The sequence below is a fragment of the Quercus lobata genome, chromosome 12, assembly GCF_001633185.2.
Source record: "Quercus lobata isolate SW786 chromosome 12, ValleyOak3.0 Primary Assembly, whole genome shotgun sequence".
NCBI lineage: Eukaryota > Viridiplantae > Streptophyta > Magnoliopsida > Fagales > Fagaceae > Quercus > Quercus lobata.
In genome coordinates, this window is record NC_044915.1 from 39825778 (window position 1) to 39843936 (window position 18159).

Sequence of the window (18159 nt, forward strand, 5' to 3'; positions counted from 1 at the left end):
TTTGATAAATTTGATTTATTTGCAATTTTGATTGTTGTCTACTTGTAACTATTTTTTCATAAAGTTTTAATCAATTGTGCTAATTCTCATTCTCAACAGAATTCTTGAATTTGAAAAGAAAAAATACAAGGTTCCATAAAAATATCAATTGTTTCTTCTGTAATAAATGAAACTTCATTATTCCAAAGGCGTATTTATTTTAATAGAGAGTTTAAGATATTTGGTTGGTTTGGTTTTCCTTCTTCAAAGTCTATATGATGTAACCTTCATCTACTCCTCTCATTTTCCTTTGATTTATTTCATTGGTGATCATTTAATCTAATTTCTTCCTCATTTTTTATATTTGAAAAACATGATAACAGTTACAACTCTTATTGAAGATTTAGGCATCTTTATGTCATTTTAAAGGTTATTTTGGAGGTTTAGGAAGCATTTAGGTCATTTTGGAAATGTAATTTGTTCAAGACGTTAGGAAGTATTTCATTCATTTTGGAGCTTTCAAGGGTATTTAGATCATTTTTGAGGTTTCATGGGGTATTTTGGCCATTTTTGAGGTTTAGAAATATTTTGGTCATTTTAGAGATTTCAAGGGTATTTCAATCATTTTGGAGGTTTAGGGGGTCATTTTGGAGGTTTAGGTGGATAATCTATCATTTAATAATTTTTTGGGTGTTTTTTAGTTGTTTGAAGGTTTTGAGGGAGTATTTTTGTTATTTTAAAGGTTTAGGGGTAATTTGGTCATGTTGAATCTTTTGGGGGCATTTTCAAACATTTTTGAGGCTTTGGGGATATTTTTTCTCATTTTGGAGGATATCAGGTATTTTTATATCATTTTGGAGGTTTGAGAGTATTATGATCATTTTGGCCGTTTGGGAGTATTTTACTCTTTTGAAGGTGTTGAGTATTCAGAGTATTTCAATCACTTTGGAGCTTTCTAGACTTTTTGGGTCATTTTGGAAGTTTTAAAAGGTATTTTGATTATTTTAGAGATTTAAGGGTATTTGTCATTTAAAGTTTATGGGCCTTTCAGCCATTTCCTAAGTTTTGGGGATATTCTAGTTATTTTTTACATTTGGGGATATCTTGGTCATCTTTGGTTTTGGGGATTTCAAAAATTCTTAAGGGCTGGATGTTATGTCAAATTTGAGGATTTTGGGTTTCAGAATCCCTGATGTATTCGGCCTAAATCCAAGTACTAACCCTATCAAACTGTCCGAACAAAGTAATTAGATTTAGACCCTCAAATCCAAATCTGCACAGCCCAAATCCTCAATTCAAACAGACAAAAAACAAGAATGATTTTTGAGCAATCCAAGAATGAGATGACAGACAAAGCCCATCCCTAAGGCAGCTGACCTGAGGGTATCAGCTCAGATGATTAGATCCATAGGACCTAGATTATACTTAATTCCATTAAACAAAGTTTTCTTACCCCCCTGCTATCACATTGTATTGAATAATCCTAGGATGACTATGGTAGAGAACAATCCTAAGGGTATTGACTCCATCTAGAAGAAATGCCTCTCAGATTTGGGTTCTCTGAACTAGAACAGTGACTTTGCTAACCACAAGGAACAAACAGCCAGTGAAAGTCAGATCCCTTAGGTCAGGTGAATGACAAAATGAAACCTTGATATTTCATTGCTATTCATGGTGCAAATCATTATAAACAATCCACTTCAATCATACAAGCTCCAGTGGAACCAATGTAGATATTGTCGGGATGTTTCTACAGTAATAGATAAGGAATAATGCGTAAGAATAGTACCAAGCTCTCCAACTGAATGCCAGCATAAATGACATACTTGGCCATAAAATGTCTTCTTTATTGCAGTCGTCATTGTTACTGCATGACAATTTGAAGCATATCCAAAAAATGTTCCTTCCACATCATTGCCACTATAATCATCCTACCCACATCCTGGATATTTTTGGATCAGCTACATGAATCTAGTCCTGCTAACATATCTGACATGGTCAGTGACAAAAACATAACTGAAGCCTACCTGATCCTGGTCAAGCACACAAATATTTAAGAGAGTTAAATTTGCATCGAATCTAGTCCTGCTAACAGATCTGACATGGGCAGTGACAAAAACATAACTGAAGCCTACCTGATACTGGTCAAGCACACAAATATTTAAGAGAGTAAAATTTGCATCAACAACTGGAAGAAATGTCAATCACCTGTGGGCGGCAGAAAATTTCTCCAATTTTCTCATATATATTCCTGAGCACTCATACAAATGGAACTTCACAACAGTTATCTCTGGGAGAATTAGCTCTGTAGACTCGATACTTGGCGAAGACAGCCTGTAATCAATCCTTGCATCCCCAAATGGATCTCCACCAAGGATTTTCATAATTTGGCCGTCTCACATGTACAAATATGAATGGGTCAAACTCTAGACAGGAAATAGATTAACACACTAGTGGAAGCTGTTCCATTAGGAAAGGTGTGACAATCATAACTATGTATTCTCCTATAGGACAGATCTTGACTTGTCCATAAGATGCATTTTCATAACTATGTATTTTCAGATCTTGACTTGTCCATAAGATGCATTTTCGTATCTATGTATTTTCCCGTAATCAATCCTTCATTATCGAAAGTTTGAATTCTTTTAGATAGTGTCATAAAATTAGACCAACCAGATATCAGCAGCAGATTTCTAACAGAAAACAATCTGGCTTTAAGACATTTCCTTCGTTTACCAATGATGAAATTTTTCTTGATTACGTTGAGCTACTTTTCATGCATGCACTCTAAACTGCGGTGCATCCACCCACCTAACTCAAGCTCAACCTTTACACAATTAGATTACAAACTTTCAAAGTACATTTTTAACAACCCTATTCCCCATATTTTTGTAGAGAACAAAAAAGTGATACAGATATCTAGCTTTACTCTAATTGGCGCATGATTGTAAGAATAACCACCATCCCACACTAAAAGCATGTGCAACATATACACAATGCTAGAATTTTTAAGAGTGTTGGTATAGCACCAGAGTGGAAACTTTCTCATTGATGCATAATTTTTGTCTGAATTTCTTTTTATTGATCATGGAATTGAAACTTTCATTACAAATTGCATTAAACAGCATCTACATGCAATACACAGGGTGATACAAAGATTCTTTTTAAGAATCACTTTAATCAGTTACTTTGATTTGTTTTCTTTAATTCCCAGGGAAATTATAGAATCATGAGACGGCTAATTTAAGATGGGAGAGCAGGCAGATAACTAAAAATGTGGTGAACCATACTAAAATTAAACCAGTGCAGTTCTCAGATTATATTTTATTTCTGCAAAATGAATCACATCTAAAATTTAGGCCAATATATAAACAACAACAAGCCTTAGGCATATCTAGATTCAACTGTCCAAAAAATGAGTGAAGCATATAGAAGAAGACTCATCTCAGGTTTCTGCCTCAATTACATGTCCCTGCTTGTAGCTGAATTTCCTTGTAAGATGTTATTTAACCTAATTTAACCACACGCTTCAGAGCAAATAGAGTTAAATTTCATCTATTGAGCAGGATAAAGTTATAGATTGTGTGTGTCTGTGTGATTCTTGAAAATGTGCAACAACCATTTTGTAAAAATATGTTACAAACCTGCCATGTCTGATAAAATTGGAATCTGCTTTACCAGCATGAAGTCAGTAATTGAAAGGTACAACAAAACAAAAGAGGAACTTCAACCAGGGAACCCAACCTCAGAAGTCAAGGTATTCATTTTTTTTCCCTGTGAATTTAAATTCAAGGGATACAGATTACGTTCTAATACATTTGTATACTTTAAATACAGCAAATTTTACAAATTGCTTGTCACCATACTTTGTAGCATTGCTGACACTCTAATCAATATGGTAGAAAAGAATCTAGAGTTTGGAATCAGTGTTACTGCTGATATAATCGGTATCTATGCTGTCATCAGCCTCAGGATAATATATTATTTGCTATCTAGAGCTTGGAATTAGTAGAACCATTATAAACAAAATTTATCCCTTTCTTAATGAGGTTAATTGAAATAAAGAAGTTCTGAAAATACAGAGAGTAAATGAAGAATACACAGTGTAGAAACCTAGGATTTCTTAAAGAAAACAGAATAAAACAAGCTACAGAAATGTGCAGCAATCAACTTATAACCCATTATTTATTGGTTATACAAAAAACTGTGTATGATATCTTTCAGAGGGGAAAAAGAAAAAAGAACTCATTGTCAAGCTTATTACAATTGAACCCTATCTCAGCTTTGGGGAAAAAAAGAAAGTCCAAAACAAACACACCACAATATTAGCTAAAACATTTAGCGTAAAGCTTATTAACTTTCTTTTCATTGTTATCAACATCAAGAACCTTATGTGCAAGTTTTCTTAAGAATGCTTAGCATCAAATTCACTCTAGATGCATCTAGAAGTCAAATATACATCATACTACCAGGCTCTCCAAACAGACTTAGACCAAGCACTTAATATACCCCAGTAGCTACTGAAACATCTAGTCAATACAATGTCATAAGCATGTAAAAACATAGCCTTACCCATAATAGGATCCATGTTCATAAGGTATGATCAGAATTGAGATAATCTTTTGTTGACATTCTACCTACAATAACCCTCCTCCTTCATCTGGGCTTGGGACCAGCTGTGCAAAGATATGACATTAGACACAGGCAGAGTTACCACTAATTCATATAGAATATCATGAATCTTTGATATTGACAAAAAAATAATATAAAAATAAAAATCTTTCAGATAATTCATTCTGTACTAGGCAGCAAGAAACATTTTAGATATGTATAAACAAGTATGCTGGAAAAAATGGAAAATAAATAGGTCCATAGGACAATTCACACTATATAAATGAAAACAGTATGGTAGATAAACCAAGAAACATGATAGTTGGGCATGGAACAAAACAGTGGCATACAGAAAACAATGGAGTAAAGGAGACTCTAGCTGTCTTGCACAAGTTTTAAGAATGGATTGCAGACTGGAGACCACCAGCATTACCTTCTAGTAATAGAATTCAACTAGCAAAGTTGCATAGATATTGATCTATCAATAGATTCAGCCACTTCTTAAACAAGTGACAGTGGCTTCTTTTTGGCGACACATTCAGAAGCTACCTAATCCACATGTCTGACTCTAGGAATTACACTCTAACCCGATGTTAGGAACTCCAGAAAAGCTGAAATGAGTAAAAACTCCATAGCAAAAATGGACTGACATCGGGAAACAGACTGCTTCCATCGGCAGTCTAGTTCTGCCTTGAAATGCAGATCAGCACTTGCTTGTCCATTGGTTCCCAAATCTTGTGGGAAGCTCCTACTAACTGTCCTGCACGTGGGGAAGCCTTGGCTAGCCAGACATGAGCTCTGTCATAATTGAATCACATGCTTGGATTGTTAAAGAAAATGGTAACAATTAGTTACAGTTAATGCACATGTAACACATTGAACACATGTATATTCTTAAAAGCACATGCCCAATTAATGATCCAATAGGAATAAGCCATGTGTAACCAATGAGAGTAAGGCATTAGTAGTATTAAATAGGACAATGTAATCATCACTAATGATAATGAAGAAGAATCCAATTGTTGCATTTGTTTCTTGTTAATTCTATCTATTCTTTCTATTTCTCTTGGAGGTGGAGACTCCCTTGAAGTAGTCTCATTCTTTTGCTCACTCTGATTTTCTTGGAGGTGGTGCTCCCTCAAAATAAGTCACATCCCATGCAATCATCAATCATTCATACAAAAACTCTCACATACCAAAATCCTTCCCAAAGACCCTAACATCCACATCATCAGGAACCCTCTTGAAAACACTACATACCCAAAATCCTAGGTGACCCTAAACACCCAAACCCTAGCATTTCTTACCAATAAGCTACCTGAATCATCTCAGCAACCCTAACCCTAACTGGGTTCCTTACACCCCACTTCCAAAATTAAGATAGTAGACAAATTCAAAGAGGAAGTAAAGATCCCCTGCTTTGTTACTATTGCTTGCCTCCATCTCTATTCATCTGAAACTTATGGCAAAGTTGAAAAGAGATATCTCGGAGTATTTCAAGAAAGTAAGGTTCCATCGTGTCATCCCTTTTGGTTTTCTTATATGGACCAACTGATGAATTTCACTCTCAGTTCAGTCATTGTCAAATTAGTTCTTCATTTAGGCCCCTTGTACATTATCATTTAGAATTTCAATGAAAATGCATCCTTAGTAAAAAATATGAAAGAAAACATAGATGTACATATTAAACTAAACAAACATAGTTGATGGAATAACATACTAAACAGGAGAGGTTGCATAATGAGACAGACCACTTGCTAATGTTGTTCAGAGAAATACAAGTTTCAATACTGAACGATGAAAATAAACTACAGTTGTAGAAAGTCCAGCTCTGATTTTAAACAAAAGTTTGGAGTGAAACACCACCAACCTCCAGCTTTAAATATTATCACCAAATACGCATTTCTCCAAAATTCAGGAAACATGTGACCAATCAGAAGTACTGACTCATGATTTTTAAAATAAAATCATCCACTGCTACTCACCTGACAGAAATGTAGATATATTGCTTACTGAAGTCTATACATTGGTGTGCCCCACCTATTCATTAACTATGACAATATCTAGAAACATAGACATATTGCTTACAGAAGTATATAGATTTTCTGTCAAAACATAACAGGAAAAGTACATGAGGAAGGAAGAAGGAAATATACTGCAAATTCAAAGTACCAAACAGCTTTCACTCCATAAAGTATAAACTTTGTAAATCCTACGAAAGTCTCTTTGCTCAAGAATCCTAAAAGATGAGATGCCATGTAAGATATCAAGAGAAATTAAATCTTTCCTTTTAGTATGCCAGGTCCATGCTTATGCATATCCGTTTATTTCTCTAGCATCCCTCAAAAGTTCCTGCTATTCAACCAGAAAAAATGATCTCAACAGGATACCACTGATTGATTGTCTCAAATAAACATTTCCCTGTCATGTGTACTTTCCAATTTATTGAGCTAATGTCACCCTTTCCTTGAGCAATAAAGTCTTTAGAAACCCAAATAAATTTTATGTTGATTCAAGAAAGATAAACTACAGTAACACAGGATATCCAAGGATATAATAAATAATGTGATATCTAGGTCTTCTACATGAAATGATAGGTGAAACCATAATTGTGGAGAACTCACATCAAAATGAGTTTGCTCTCAGTTCAGACAGAAATCTGTTAGGAACTTATCTCTACCCTTTACTTTTCCCTTTTCATTTGTCACATTTCTTCAAGGATAAGCATGTAAGAACCATTTAGGATAATAGGAACATAATGGACAGAGTAGTCAGCCCAAAAGAAGTCAATTTTTTGTAACCTAGGTCAGAGTATCGTTTGCATTAGCTGAAGCCATGATCTAGGGTGCTAATATTCACAATTGCAGAAGGAAGAGCAGCCTAAAAACCACTAAATTTGACATGAAGAAGCTCCTGATAGCTGCATCAGTATTTCAAAATAATTCCATTAAAAGATAGTTCGTTTGTCTTGACAGATCTTGACAGATCAGTAGAGCAAGAATATCACAATTTCAGGAACAACTACAAAAGAGAATTATGAAAGTGAAGTAGCAAGACATATGGGTAACCTCCCAAGTTCAAAAACTAAGGGAGTAGAATACACGGCTAAAACAAACAGTCAAATTATTCACTTCCCATATGCATGGAAGTTAATCCCAAAATGTATAAATCTGCTTCCCCTTTCAATTGCTTCTGAAACTGAGTTCCTTCTTGATGAAGAAAAGGAGCAAAATAGGTTTTTCAGTGGAAGCATGTAGCTCTGAATAAGGCTCAAACTGTAGTCACTGGTAAGAGACAGCCTAAGGGAAGTACCAAAACTTTCTCAGAAGGATCATCACTTTCGTTAAAATTTTCCTTCCATTTAAGCAGTGCATAACAGGGATTATTGAAGTCCAAAAGGAAGTGGAACTAGGGTCGGCAAGAACATGAATTTCTAAACTATCGGAGGTCATTCCTACCAAAGTTTAAGTGTGTGCGCACTAGAATGATTCACAACTGCAATCATTTTCTTTCTTTTCTTCGTTTCGTTGGGGAAGCAAACATTTCCTACCAACATTTATATCTGGATTCCTATCACCAATAATATGCCTCCAATTCAAATACTTATCTTGAATTCCAGTACAAATCATGATGTCATTAGAGTTTTCCAGCAATTAACATCTAATTACAATTAAAGAGCTACATAAATATTAATAACAAAATATAACTAAGCAGGTACAGATATTAGCTCTTTTTTTCAATCGGTAATTACACATGCACCCAGTGGATCTTAAACCCATGACCTCAACCTCCACCTTGCTCATACAAACCTAAGGAAGTCTTCTTTTGCAGTTTAGTGAATTATTAGGATATAGGTCTGAACTCTTTTCATACTACGACATAGCTGCACAATATATGCTGTGTACCAAATCAAAAGGAAAATGCTCCCTCAAATCCAAAATTTTTTTCCATTTTGAAAATATTTTTAAGGAGACATTATTTAATGCATTGCTTTTGAGATAAAAAGTAACAAGTTTCCAAATCACCCTCTTTAATTCAAATTTGAATAAAACAAATAGAAAATGATAATTGATTTTTCAAATGAAGTACAGGTAAGCTAGGAAAGCTATGAAAAAAGTGACAGTTGACTTTTATAAGTGGACAATATTTTGGTACGTTTCAAAATGAAATAGTGGACAAACAAAATGGAATGGAATAAAATCAAAAAAGAATGTGTAGGAAATGTATTTTCTTGTGTGCCGGGTGGTGTTCGTATTTTTAATAAAGTTTTCTTATTTATAAAAAATAGATGGATATCTTAGAGAGTCCAAGGAGAGAACTTGCCATCTTTCGACTGATTTTTGGATTTGGTAGCTTAAGATATTTACATGCATGGGCAATGGCACAGGGATTTACTTCAATAAATTTCAAAATCAAAGTTTCTTACAGAGAGACCTCTTTAGGGTGCTGAAATAAGCAAAACCCTAGAATTATTTAAGGAACTAACAAGCCAAAGGCACCATTATTGATTACGAATGGCCATTTCACAAAGCTATCATAACCTCTATCCTTAAGAGGATTAAACCTCAAAGCCTTATTAACTATAAATATAGCCCCTAGTTAAATCTAATCATAACTATACACATCAACTTTAATTTAAATTTTTTTTTTTTAAAAAAAAAAAAAAAACTAGTAAAATAGCCTTTAAAATTCTAGCTGTACTAACACAAACAATACTTCAAAGTAACTCTTACAGTGTCATGAACAGAACCATACCTACAGTCCCATGAACAGTATTGCTACAGTACCATGAACGTTTTTAAAAAAATTGTGCCACAAATGGATTTAATAAAATTCCAAAGCATAACTTTATTCTAGGGTTATTTTCCTGATTCTGTTTGATCTAGAGTTTCTAGTATTCCTAATATATTTAAACATGTTTTATAGGGTTGTATTAAGTGTTTCGTATACTGGTTAAATTAGGATCCCTAGTCCTAGTGTGCCAGTATATCTATGCTTCTCTTAAGAAATTCAGATTTGAAGTACGAGTATTTTGTTATTGAATGGTGTCTGCTTATAGTTTTCTCTCCTCTTCTGCATTGGCTAGTATTGTTTCTGGGTACTAAACAGCCACAAATTTCTCTTTTCTCCTCTCTTTGTGTCCCCAAATTCAGAATTTAATAATCAAGTCCTTCTCCTTACCCTATCAAAACCCTACAACCACGCATATTTTCCCTTAACCGATAGCCATTGAACCACCCTTCAAATCAGTCCTACAGAACCATCTTTAGCTGCTAGCCAGAATCTCACACACCCTAGTTCCCAATTCCTTCTCATTACCGTTCCAGGGATTCAATGACAAAGCAACCACACCAAAAGTTTTTTTTTTTTTTTTTTGATAAGTAGCAACCACACCAAAAGTTAAATATAATTGCCCCCATTGAGAGAATGACAATCAATCCAAGGACCTAAAAACAAATTTATCATCTAGCTTAAGGAACTAGCACCACATCCCACAACTATATTAATAAAAACAAGTTAACATTTCCAAGATCCCAAAAGTCTGATATCAAGCATCCTAATTTAATACATAAATAAAGCCACAAATTTGTGTATGTGTTGTGCATGCATAGTAACAGAAGCATACTTATACATAAAGACATGCAGAATCAAATAAATATATGTAGATAAATAATCATACATATATACACTCTCTCTCTCTCTCTCTCTCTCTCACACACACACACACATATACTACGTATTTGTATATAAAGCTGCTACAATCATGTAGTGAATGGTAATATAACATGCTTATTAAATTCATTCTCTAAATGCATTGCTAATTCTAGAGTTACCATGAAGATTTATTTATTTCTATTCATTCAGATATGCTTTTATGGTAATATTTGAAGAAATAACTATTTATTATAGTACAGTCATATTAATCAATTCTTCCTTTTTTTACTTGCTAGTTTTGGCAAAGGGAGGCAGCAATGTTAAGGCAACAATTGCAAAACTTGCAAGAAAACCATCGGTACAATCCTTTTCCCGAACACGTGAATTTATTATAATACATATTAATGCAGAAACAAGGCAAGAAATTCTTAATCAAAAAGTCCTTTATACATAGTTTTGCGTTATTGAGATTTAATGTATCTGACACTTGTAAACATGATGCCATCATCCTAGCATTTGACCCTATTTAGAAATATACAAGTCCACCATTTTCATTTTCAATTGAAAAAACAAGTGAAGAACATTTGCATTGAAATCTTTTTTTGAGATCTATCATGACACCTTTTTGATCTCCATCTTATACTTCGTAAACTTTTTATGCTGAAGGGCACAAGTTATATCATAAAGAGAAGAATAGTCACCTGAGTATACATCAGGGACAAAGAAACAAATCAAGAGCATAAAGTACAAAAGTCCATAAACCCATGAACTGAAAAATAAATAAATAATCATGAAAAGAAGAGAAAGAATGACAATCTAACACTGCAACCCAGTCCAGTAGAGTCTTGAAAAAGGAAAGTTTGAGATCTGAAACTGATTTCTCCAAGTCCTCAAAATGCTGGTTATTCCTCTCCTGCCAAATGCACCACATCAAACAGTGAGGGATAGCCATCCAAATAGCACTATTCCAATGTCGCCCAAACTTTCCCTATTAGCAAGCCAACAACTCCACCACCATCTTCGGCATAACCCAATGAATGCCAAACAAAGTAAACACCATAGACCACAAATCAAAAGTAAAGGGGCAATGGATAAGGAGGTGGTCTACTGATTCCCCATTCCTTTTACACATACAACATCAATTCAAAATCAAAATCTTCCGTTTCCGAAAATTATCAATAGTCAGAATATTCCCCAAAGCTGCTGTCCAAACAAAAAAGCAACTTTGGAAGGGACCTTAGGCTTCCAAAGAGACTTCCAGGGGAAAGACTAATCAATACATTTTTTCTGAACTTGATAATAAGAACGAACTGCAAAACCTCTTCCCATAGCATGTTTCCAACAAATCTTATCGTCCCCAACTCCTCTCAAAGGGATCCCATAGATTCTAGCCATGAAATTGTAGTAAGATTCCAATTCCCAATCTTGGGGGGCTCTTACAAAAATTAAGTCCCAAAAAAGAACACCATTTGGGAACTTCATCACATCAGCCACATAGGCCTCCTTATTTCGACTAATAGTATATAGTTCTGGATAGCTCAAACTCAAAGGGGTGTCCGCACACCAGATGTCCTACCAGCATCTAACAATAAAACCAATCCCAACCTTAAACTAGATGTGACGAACAAAAGAAGGCCAACCACAACTAATAGACTTCCACAAACTCACTCCATGGGGATGATTCGGGGTCCCCACACCAAATATTTTCTAGGAATTAGAAAATATCTCACAATCTTGTACATCTACTTCAGCCACCAGAGTAGTCTCTACTCATGAGGAAGAGTATCATTGCCTTGTGTCTCTACTCATGAGGAAGAATGCCATCGCCTTTACCCGTAAAGGGTGTCAATGGATTTGTGGTTGGTAAAGTAAGTGGTGTCAATTGAGGAAGGCAAGCAGAAGGGTTATCCATATTAGAGGAAGAAGTGATGGATCTGCTGTTGATGGGTGTATATAATAAATTATTTACCTAATAGATCAATTGACCGCTTGAAAGTGTAGCTTGTTGCAAAGGGGTGTATTGACGTAAGACAACCCATACGATTGACAATAAAATTAAAAGATAGGAAATAATGATAGGAACTTAGGAGTTAGCACCAAGCAAGATAAACCAATAGAAGTCAGCACCTAGGGTTGGCTAGAGTTCGCACCAGACCAAAAAATCTAAAAGCAACTTTCATTCATCAAAATCATCCCCATTTGATAGGAGTACATAGCATGCTTATATAGGAATACTACACCCTAATTCTAATTGGCATAGGAAACCCAACTTATTAAATGACAAAAATACCCTCTACTTCAAATAAATAAATAAATAACTTTTTTTTGATAAGTATAAATAAAATACCAATTAACCTAATTAAATACTAGGGCCTGATAAAAAAATAAAATTGATGTCCAAAAACAAATAGAACTAAATTAGAATAAATTCTCTCTTTCAGTCTTTTGCTTCATACATCAAGTAAATAACCAAACCTGTGATGTTAATTATTCCAAAAAAAAAATCCTTTGTTGCAAAGATTTCCTTGGAAAAGATTTAAATATAGCTAGCTGCTAATCTTGGTTGGCCGTTGTTTTAGCTAAATGTCAAAAAAGTTATTGAACTCCGAAATGCTCCTCCACATGATTCCCTCTTTGCCTCAATGAATAGAATCTTTCATACAATTCATTGCATAATCAGCTTGCAAAAATTGCTTCCGTCACTTTTGTGTGCAGGAAGTGCAGATTTTTGGCTTGCCTTGTCAAGTATGCTGCTCTTCAACCATTGAAGCACAGTAATAACACCTTTCAATTTTCATTCATGGGCTTCCACTCAAAGTACATCTCTAAACTAGCTTCCTAGTCTAAATAGTCCTCCACATGCATCTTTCCAAAAAAATCAGCAACTACTATCTTGATTCCCTCACCATTCAATTCAAGAGTATGCACAAACCGATCCTCTGATTTGCCTCGTGTCGCATGTTCTATGGGTCTAACATCATGGAAGATGGTTTTTTCTTCCATTTTATCATTCTCATCCTCCAGACCACCTTTCAATATGTGCCAGGGTTTGTAGTCGCCCTCTAAAATCACCATTCAAGCTCCCATTGATTCATGTCAATAAAGAACTAGGATAGCTCACGACAAATCTTCAATCATATGACTCATCTCAACCATCTCTATCTGCTGACCGTGATTTGCTCTACCCCCACAACCAACGATAGCATAAAGTTGGAACAAACTCAGATCTAAATTTTGTGGCTTAGATCTAAAATCTTTTTCTTTCATACCACTTGATGCAGTGGAGAGTACTTAGTTATAGTGTAGAATAAGGGTTTAAGAAGAAATTACAACAGCAAAGAAGATTAAAGCAAAGAAAAAGATAATAGGATTAAAGCTGGAACAATCAAATATCAATTTCTAGGATCTAAAAGCTCAAGAAATATTCAAATATGAAATTTCATAAATAGACAAGAAAATGCTGCTTATAATGACTCAAAAGAGGCTAGTTACAATAGCCTTTAGTAATCTTAGAATCCTAGCCCTCCAACTTACATATATCAATAACACCTAACCATTCAGCTTCATTAAAAGTCACATTGATGTAGGATTTTTAGGAATTCAGCACTAAATTAGATTCCTTGAGATGTTAAAGGGTTCTTGAAATAGGATTGATGTTTAAGGGTTTAGGTCAAGAAAAGATTGAATCTTGAATATGTTGATAGCTGTGGTTGGTGTTATAACAAAGAATAGACCAAGAAATAAAGAAAGGCAAATCCTAGACAACCACACCTCAACTTTCCTAAGCAATTAGACATTGGTAGGAGAAGGCAATCACACCTTCAAAACTTAAAATAAGTCTCTGGAATTTTATTAAAATCAATCTCTCTATGAATATTAACTAGAATAAAGCCTTCATATAGGATATTGTTAAATCCTTTCCTAAAAAGACTAGGACTCTAAATAATCTATTCCTAGAATTACTAGGATTACTAATAACAAACAAAAAATACTTTAGAACTTCTAAACCAAATAGGAAAATGACTCAAAACTTAAAATGAGACCTGGGCCTTTGGTACAGCCAAGAACAGCCCATTACAGAATCTGAAATACCAAACTGCCCTTATTTAACTAAAACTGATCCAATAGAAAATAAATAATAAAATAAGATTCAATTTAACTTATACTATCTAAGAAAAGTCCCAGGAGAAAACATCCCAAATTAACGCTTGAGCACTAAAACCAGCTTTCCCTCGCCTCTTATAAGTCTTCAACCCTGACAACCAGTTATGTTGTTTATCACACATGCAGCCAGATATGTCCTCACTCCTCACACATGCTAGTCACATGACCTTTTAAAATACTAAAGAAAAAAAAAATATATGACAAAGAGAAAAAAGAGACTAGTAATATAAAAACTATGGGCTAGACAAAATAAACTATTTGTTCTTTTCTGCTTTGGGATTAGATGCTCCAGCATCAATGTGTTAGATATATTGGAAGAGATCAACTTGTTACGTTCAAAACTTGTAAGAACTTCTATGGGTCTTTATGTCAAATTGTATATGAATTAGAGGGAGTTGCTACCTAATTGAAAGACATATCCCTGGTTGGTAAATAAAATAAACTTCCTCATCATTACCCAACCTAATAAACCATTTGATGATAGTGTGGTGAGTCAATACATGGCCGCAGATACCTTAAGGCTCACCCAACATGTGGACTCTTATATGGTCCATTGTTGTTTGCTTGTGAAGCCTTTTACAGACTCAAACTAGGTAGAATCACCCACAAATAGGAGATCTACTACATGATATTGCTTTTTCCTGGATTGAAACATACATCTATTCCTTATAGTACATTGGCAAAGGACACTTTTATTCTCATGTCCCCTTCTCTAGTTTTTTGTAGATAGCCATTTACTAGAACTAAAAAAATGTTACTATGTCAGTCGCATAACGCCAGGTATCAATTTCTAACTTAGCTTGATAAAATTTCTTTTCAAGCTGAGTAGTGGAATAAGCAATAAAAGAAGCAAAATTAAAAACAATACAAAGTTAGAAAGATAAATAGATAGTAAACATTAGTTCTATCTTCCGAAGAAGTCAATATCAGATTGGTCAAGCTGGGATTTACATTCTGAATTATCTTCTTGTCATTAAATTGGACTTAAACATATGTACATGCTACTTTATAAAGAGAAGTGAATTCAAGGTTTGTTTGCTGAAAAGGGAGAAAGTCAGATACTAGCATAAAAGCCATGTTATTTATTCAAAGTTTTTGGGAATTTCTGACCAAATGTTTGTCATATTCATAAGCTTTTACAAACAAGGAGAAGAAGATAAATTATGATTTTTAAAGTAACATGATTTTATTTCTACCTAGCATTGTTTGTAGAAAGAGTTCAATTTTCAGATCAAGATGTTTCAAGGCGTTCTAGCACACAAGTCTGCTGAAAAAGACCATATTATGTTGTCTTGCCTTGAGGCTAGCTCAGTACAGAAGCCCCAAAGACTTTTCCCAAACCATGGTTAAACAATACACACCTTATCAAAAGCCCCAGCAGTTGAAAACACCAGGGACTTTAATAATTAGTTAGATTCTATAAGATTAATGGATCAGGCATCTGGACTGCATTACTCCCCAGTGGATACAATATGCTGGGCCTAGTTGACATGTTCCATGATCTCAAGCTACAACCAAGCTGAATATCATGAGACAAAAATTGAGATCCAGTAACTCTGCAATACAGAAAGTACTATAGACAATTTTGGAAATAGATTTTACATGGCATCATCATACATAGTCTTTTTTGGTACATAATCATTACACAAAGTCAAGAAAGAATGCAACAAATTTTCATACATATTAGCAAGAGAACTTGCATTGCAGGGAATGAAGAATGGACCAATTAGATGCTCACAAAAGCTTTTCTGCAAGTGCAAGTAAAAGCCATCAATAACAAGACAAGAGTGTGATCTAAGGGTAAATCATAGGATCATCAGAGCTCAAAGCATAGTATTTATCAACAGTACTAGTAATGTTATAATTGGAAGATATGGTCTCTTGATATCATTAAGTGCACCTCACAAATGAATTTGATATGTTCAAGATGCAAATTTGAAGGCTTAAACGTCTATTAAAATAACAGGCAAATGATGGGTGAAGAACTCTCTGGGATGAGTGTCAAAGATTTGCAAAATTTGGAGAATCAATTGGAAATGAGTCTTCGGGGTGTTCGTATGAAAAAGGTTTGAAGGCCTCTTCCCATATGCAAAGCTCATTCTCTATAATTCCACTACTTGAATATAAAGCCCATGCATGTTACTCACCATAATTTTTTACTTTTGTAGGACCAAATCTTAATGGATGAAATAGAAGAATTAAATCGAAAGGTCAACACTGAAAACAATGGCTGCTTATTTTCATTTTCATTTTTGTTACTATTCACACGGCTAAATTTCATCCTCCTTGTTGCAGGGAAACCAAATTCACCAAGAAAATATGGAACTGTATAAGAAGGTAAACTTAATCCGTCAAGAAAACATGGAATTATATAAGAAGGTATCAATTATAAAAGTAATATGAACTTCAAATATATCTTATAATATGAAATTAATTCAATGCTTGAACTTATGCCAAATTTGAGATTTTTATAGTAACCCTCAACAGAAAAGTTTCGGATCCCAGGTCTATGGAACAAGGGATGCAAATGGAGCAAACAGAACTTCCCTTCTCTTAGATGGTCTTGGCATTGGAGAGGACTCACATGAACCTGTCCATCTCCAACTTAGCCAGCCACAGCAACAAAACTATGAGACACCAACAAGAGCTACAAAACTGGGGTATATTATCCTATAAATTAAATATTTCAATCATGAAATACCAATGTGCTTTTCCAAAAACATGATCCCAAACTTGTTTCCTCAATAACTGCAGCAGACTACAACTGCAATAACGAAGAAGATGCATCTCGAGTTGGATGCTACTTGGTCTCTACCAATAAAATGGCCTGTGGCTATAGATTTACGTTTCTATCTGTGAGGTAAGGTATTAGAGCCACCAACAATTCAGTAAGAAGATACTTTGAAATGATCAATGACACCAAATTTAGCATGTGTGTGATGAGCAATTAAACCAGCTACTTATGTAACGATAAGATTAACTGTAATAAAGAGTAGTTGAAATGCAATGCTTGTGTGACACATTTTTTTAGCAATCTTCAAGTCATTTTCCTTCAAAAAACACACCAGCTAAAAGGTTTATACCAGTTATCTAGTTTATAAAGAGGCTATGAATAAATCGCCATCTGGATGAACAAAAAGAACCAACACTAGCAGGTACTAAAGTAAGAATGTAACTTAGAGACAAGTAAGCGTAACTATATTAGTTTCTCAAACAAAATACTCTTGAAACAAAACTGCATATTTCAACTCAATTAAGAAGTTCAAAAATGAGGTAATGTAGCACCTACCTTCTTGTTCCCTTGGAAAATTTTAAACAAACAATTATAAAAAGTGATTGCATGATCTCTACTGCAATAAAGAAGGTTATAGCACACCAAGATCATTAAATTATAGAGATATGGTCTCCTTTTCATTAACAGACAGAGAATACTGCAATTCAAAATAATAGTGATAAAACAATATGCACATAGAGGCTGGGATAATCAGAACAAACTTTGGCTCCATGGAAGAAAACTTGAATTACATTGGGTTAAAAGGTACAGATACTTGAGAATATGCAACACTGCTCTGTCTAATGATACAAATGCAGCTCTAGAACCTGACTAAACTACTTAGCCCCCTAAAAAATCATTAAGCTATCAGGAAGTAAAAACCCCTAGAGTCGTTAACATTAAAGTTGGTAATATTCAATAATAATTACCGGCATAATAAACAAGCACGGACCAGTTTTTAACATCATATTCCATTT

At 34.4% G+C, this 18159-nt stretch overlaps 1 protein-coding gene and 1 long non-coding RNA gene across 16 annotated transcripts in view; one reads left to right on the forward strand and one right to left on the reverse strand.

The window, feature by feature from the left end:
• Positions 1 to 1611: 1611 nt before the first annotated feature.
• LOC115972032 overlaps positions 1612 to 18159 on the reverse strand; it is a 31521-nt gene continuing 14973 nt past the window's right edge. For 8 of the 14 annotated variants that reach the window (XR_004087385.1, XR_004087389.1, XR_004087390.1 and 5 more), the window contains 3 exons: positions 5024 to 5388; positions 4552 to 4655; positions 1612 to 3753 (listed from right to left, as the gene is read on the reverse strand). This is a non-coding gene — a long non-coding RNA (uncharacterized LOC115972032). Of the gene's footprint in view, positions 3754 to 4551; positions 4656 to 5023; positions 6943 to 16089; positions 16158 to 18159 lie in introns of all 14 variants that reach the window. The other 6 variants (XR_004087391.1, XR_004087387.1, XR_004087397.1 and 3 more) reach the window with 5 other exon arrangements.
• LOC115972031 (agamous-like MADS-box protein AGL16) lies at positions 3570 to 18151 on the forward strand. Of its 2 annotated transcripts, XM_031092167.1 has the most exons (6): positions 3570 to 3736; positions 10542 to 10603; positions 16376 to 16475; positions 16578 to 16619; positions 16705 to 16788; positions 16915 to 18151. In XM_031092167.1, the coding sequence occupies exons 1-6, from the start codon at positions 3587 to 3589 to the stop codon at positions 17083 to 17085; spliced, it is 609 nt and encodes a 202-aa protein (XP_030948027.1). In that variant the 5' UTR covers positions 3570 to 3586; the 3' UTR covers positions 17086 to 18151. The 2 variants fall into 2 exon arrangements, 1 of the variants encoding a protein (XP_030948027.1); XR_004087383.1 differs by lacking the exons at positions 3570 to 3736; positions 10542 to 10603 and having other exon boundaries at positions 16166 to 16746.

What these genes read in the sequence shown, in the direction of transcription:
- LOC115972031 (XM_031092167.1), top strand. Translation starts at nt 3,587, where the DNA reads ATGTGCAACAACCATTTTGTAAAAATATGTTACAAACCTGCCATGTCT. An exon ending in TAGAAGAATTAAATCGAAAG is followed by an intron (nt 16,620 to 16,704) that starts GTCAACACTGAA and finishes TCCTTGTTGCAG; the next exon opens with GGAAACCAAATTCACCAAGA. An exon ending in ACATGGAATTATATAAGAAG is followed by an intron (nt 16,789 to 16,914) that starts GTATCAATTATA and finishes TTCGGATCCCAG; the next exon opens with GTCTATGGAACAAGGGATGC.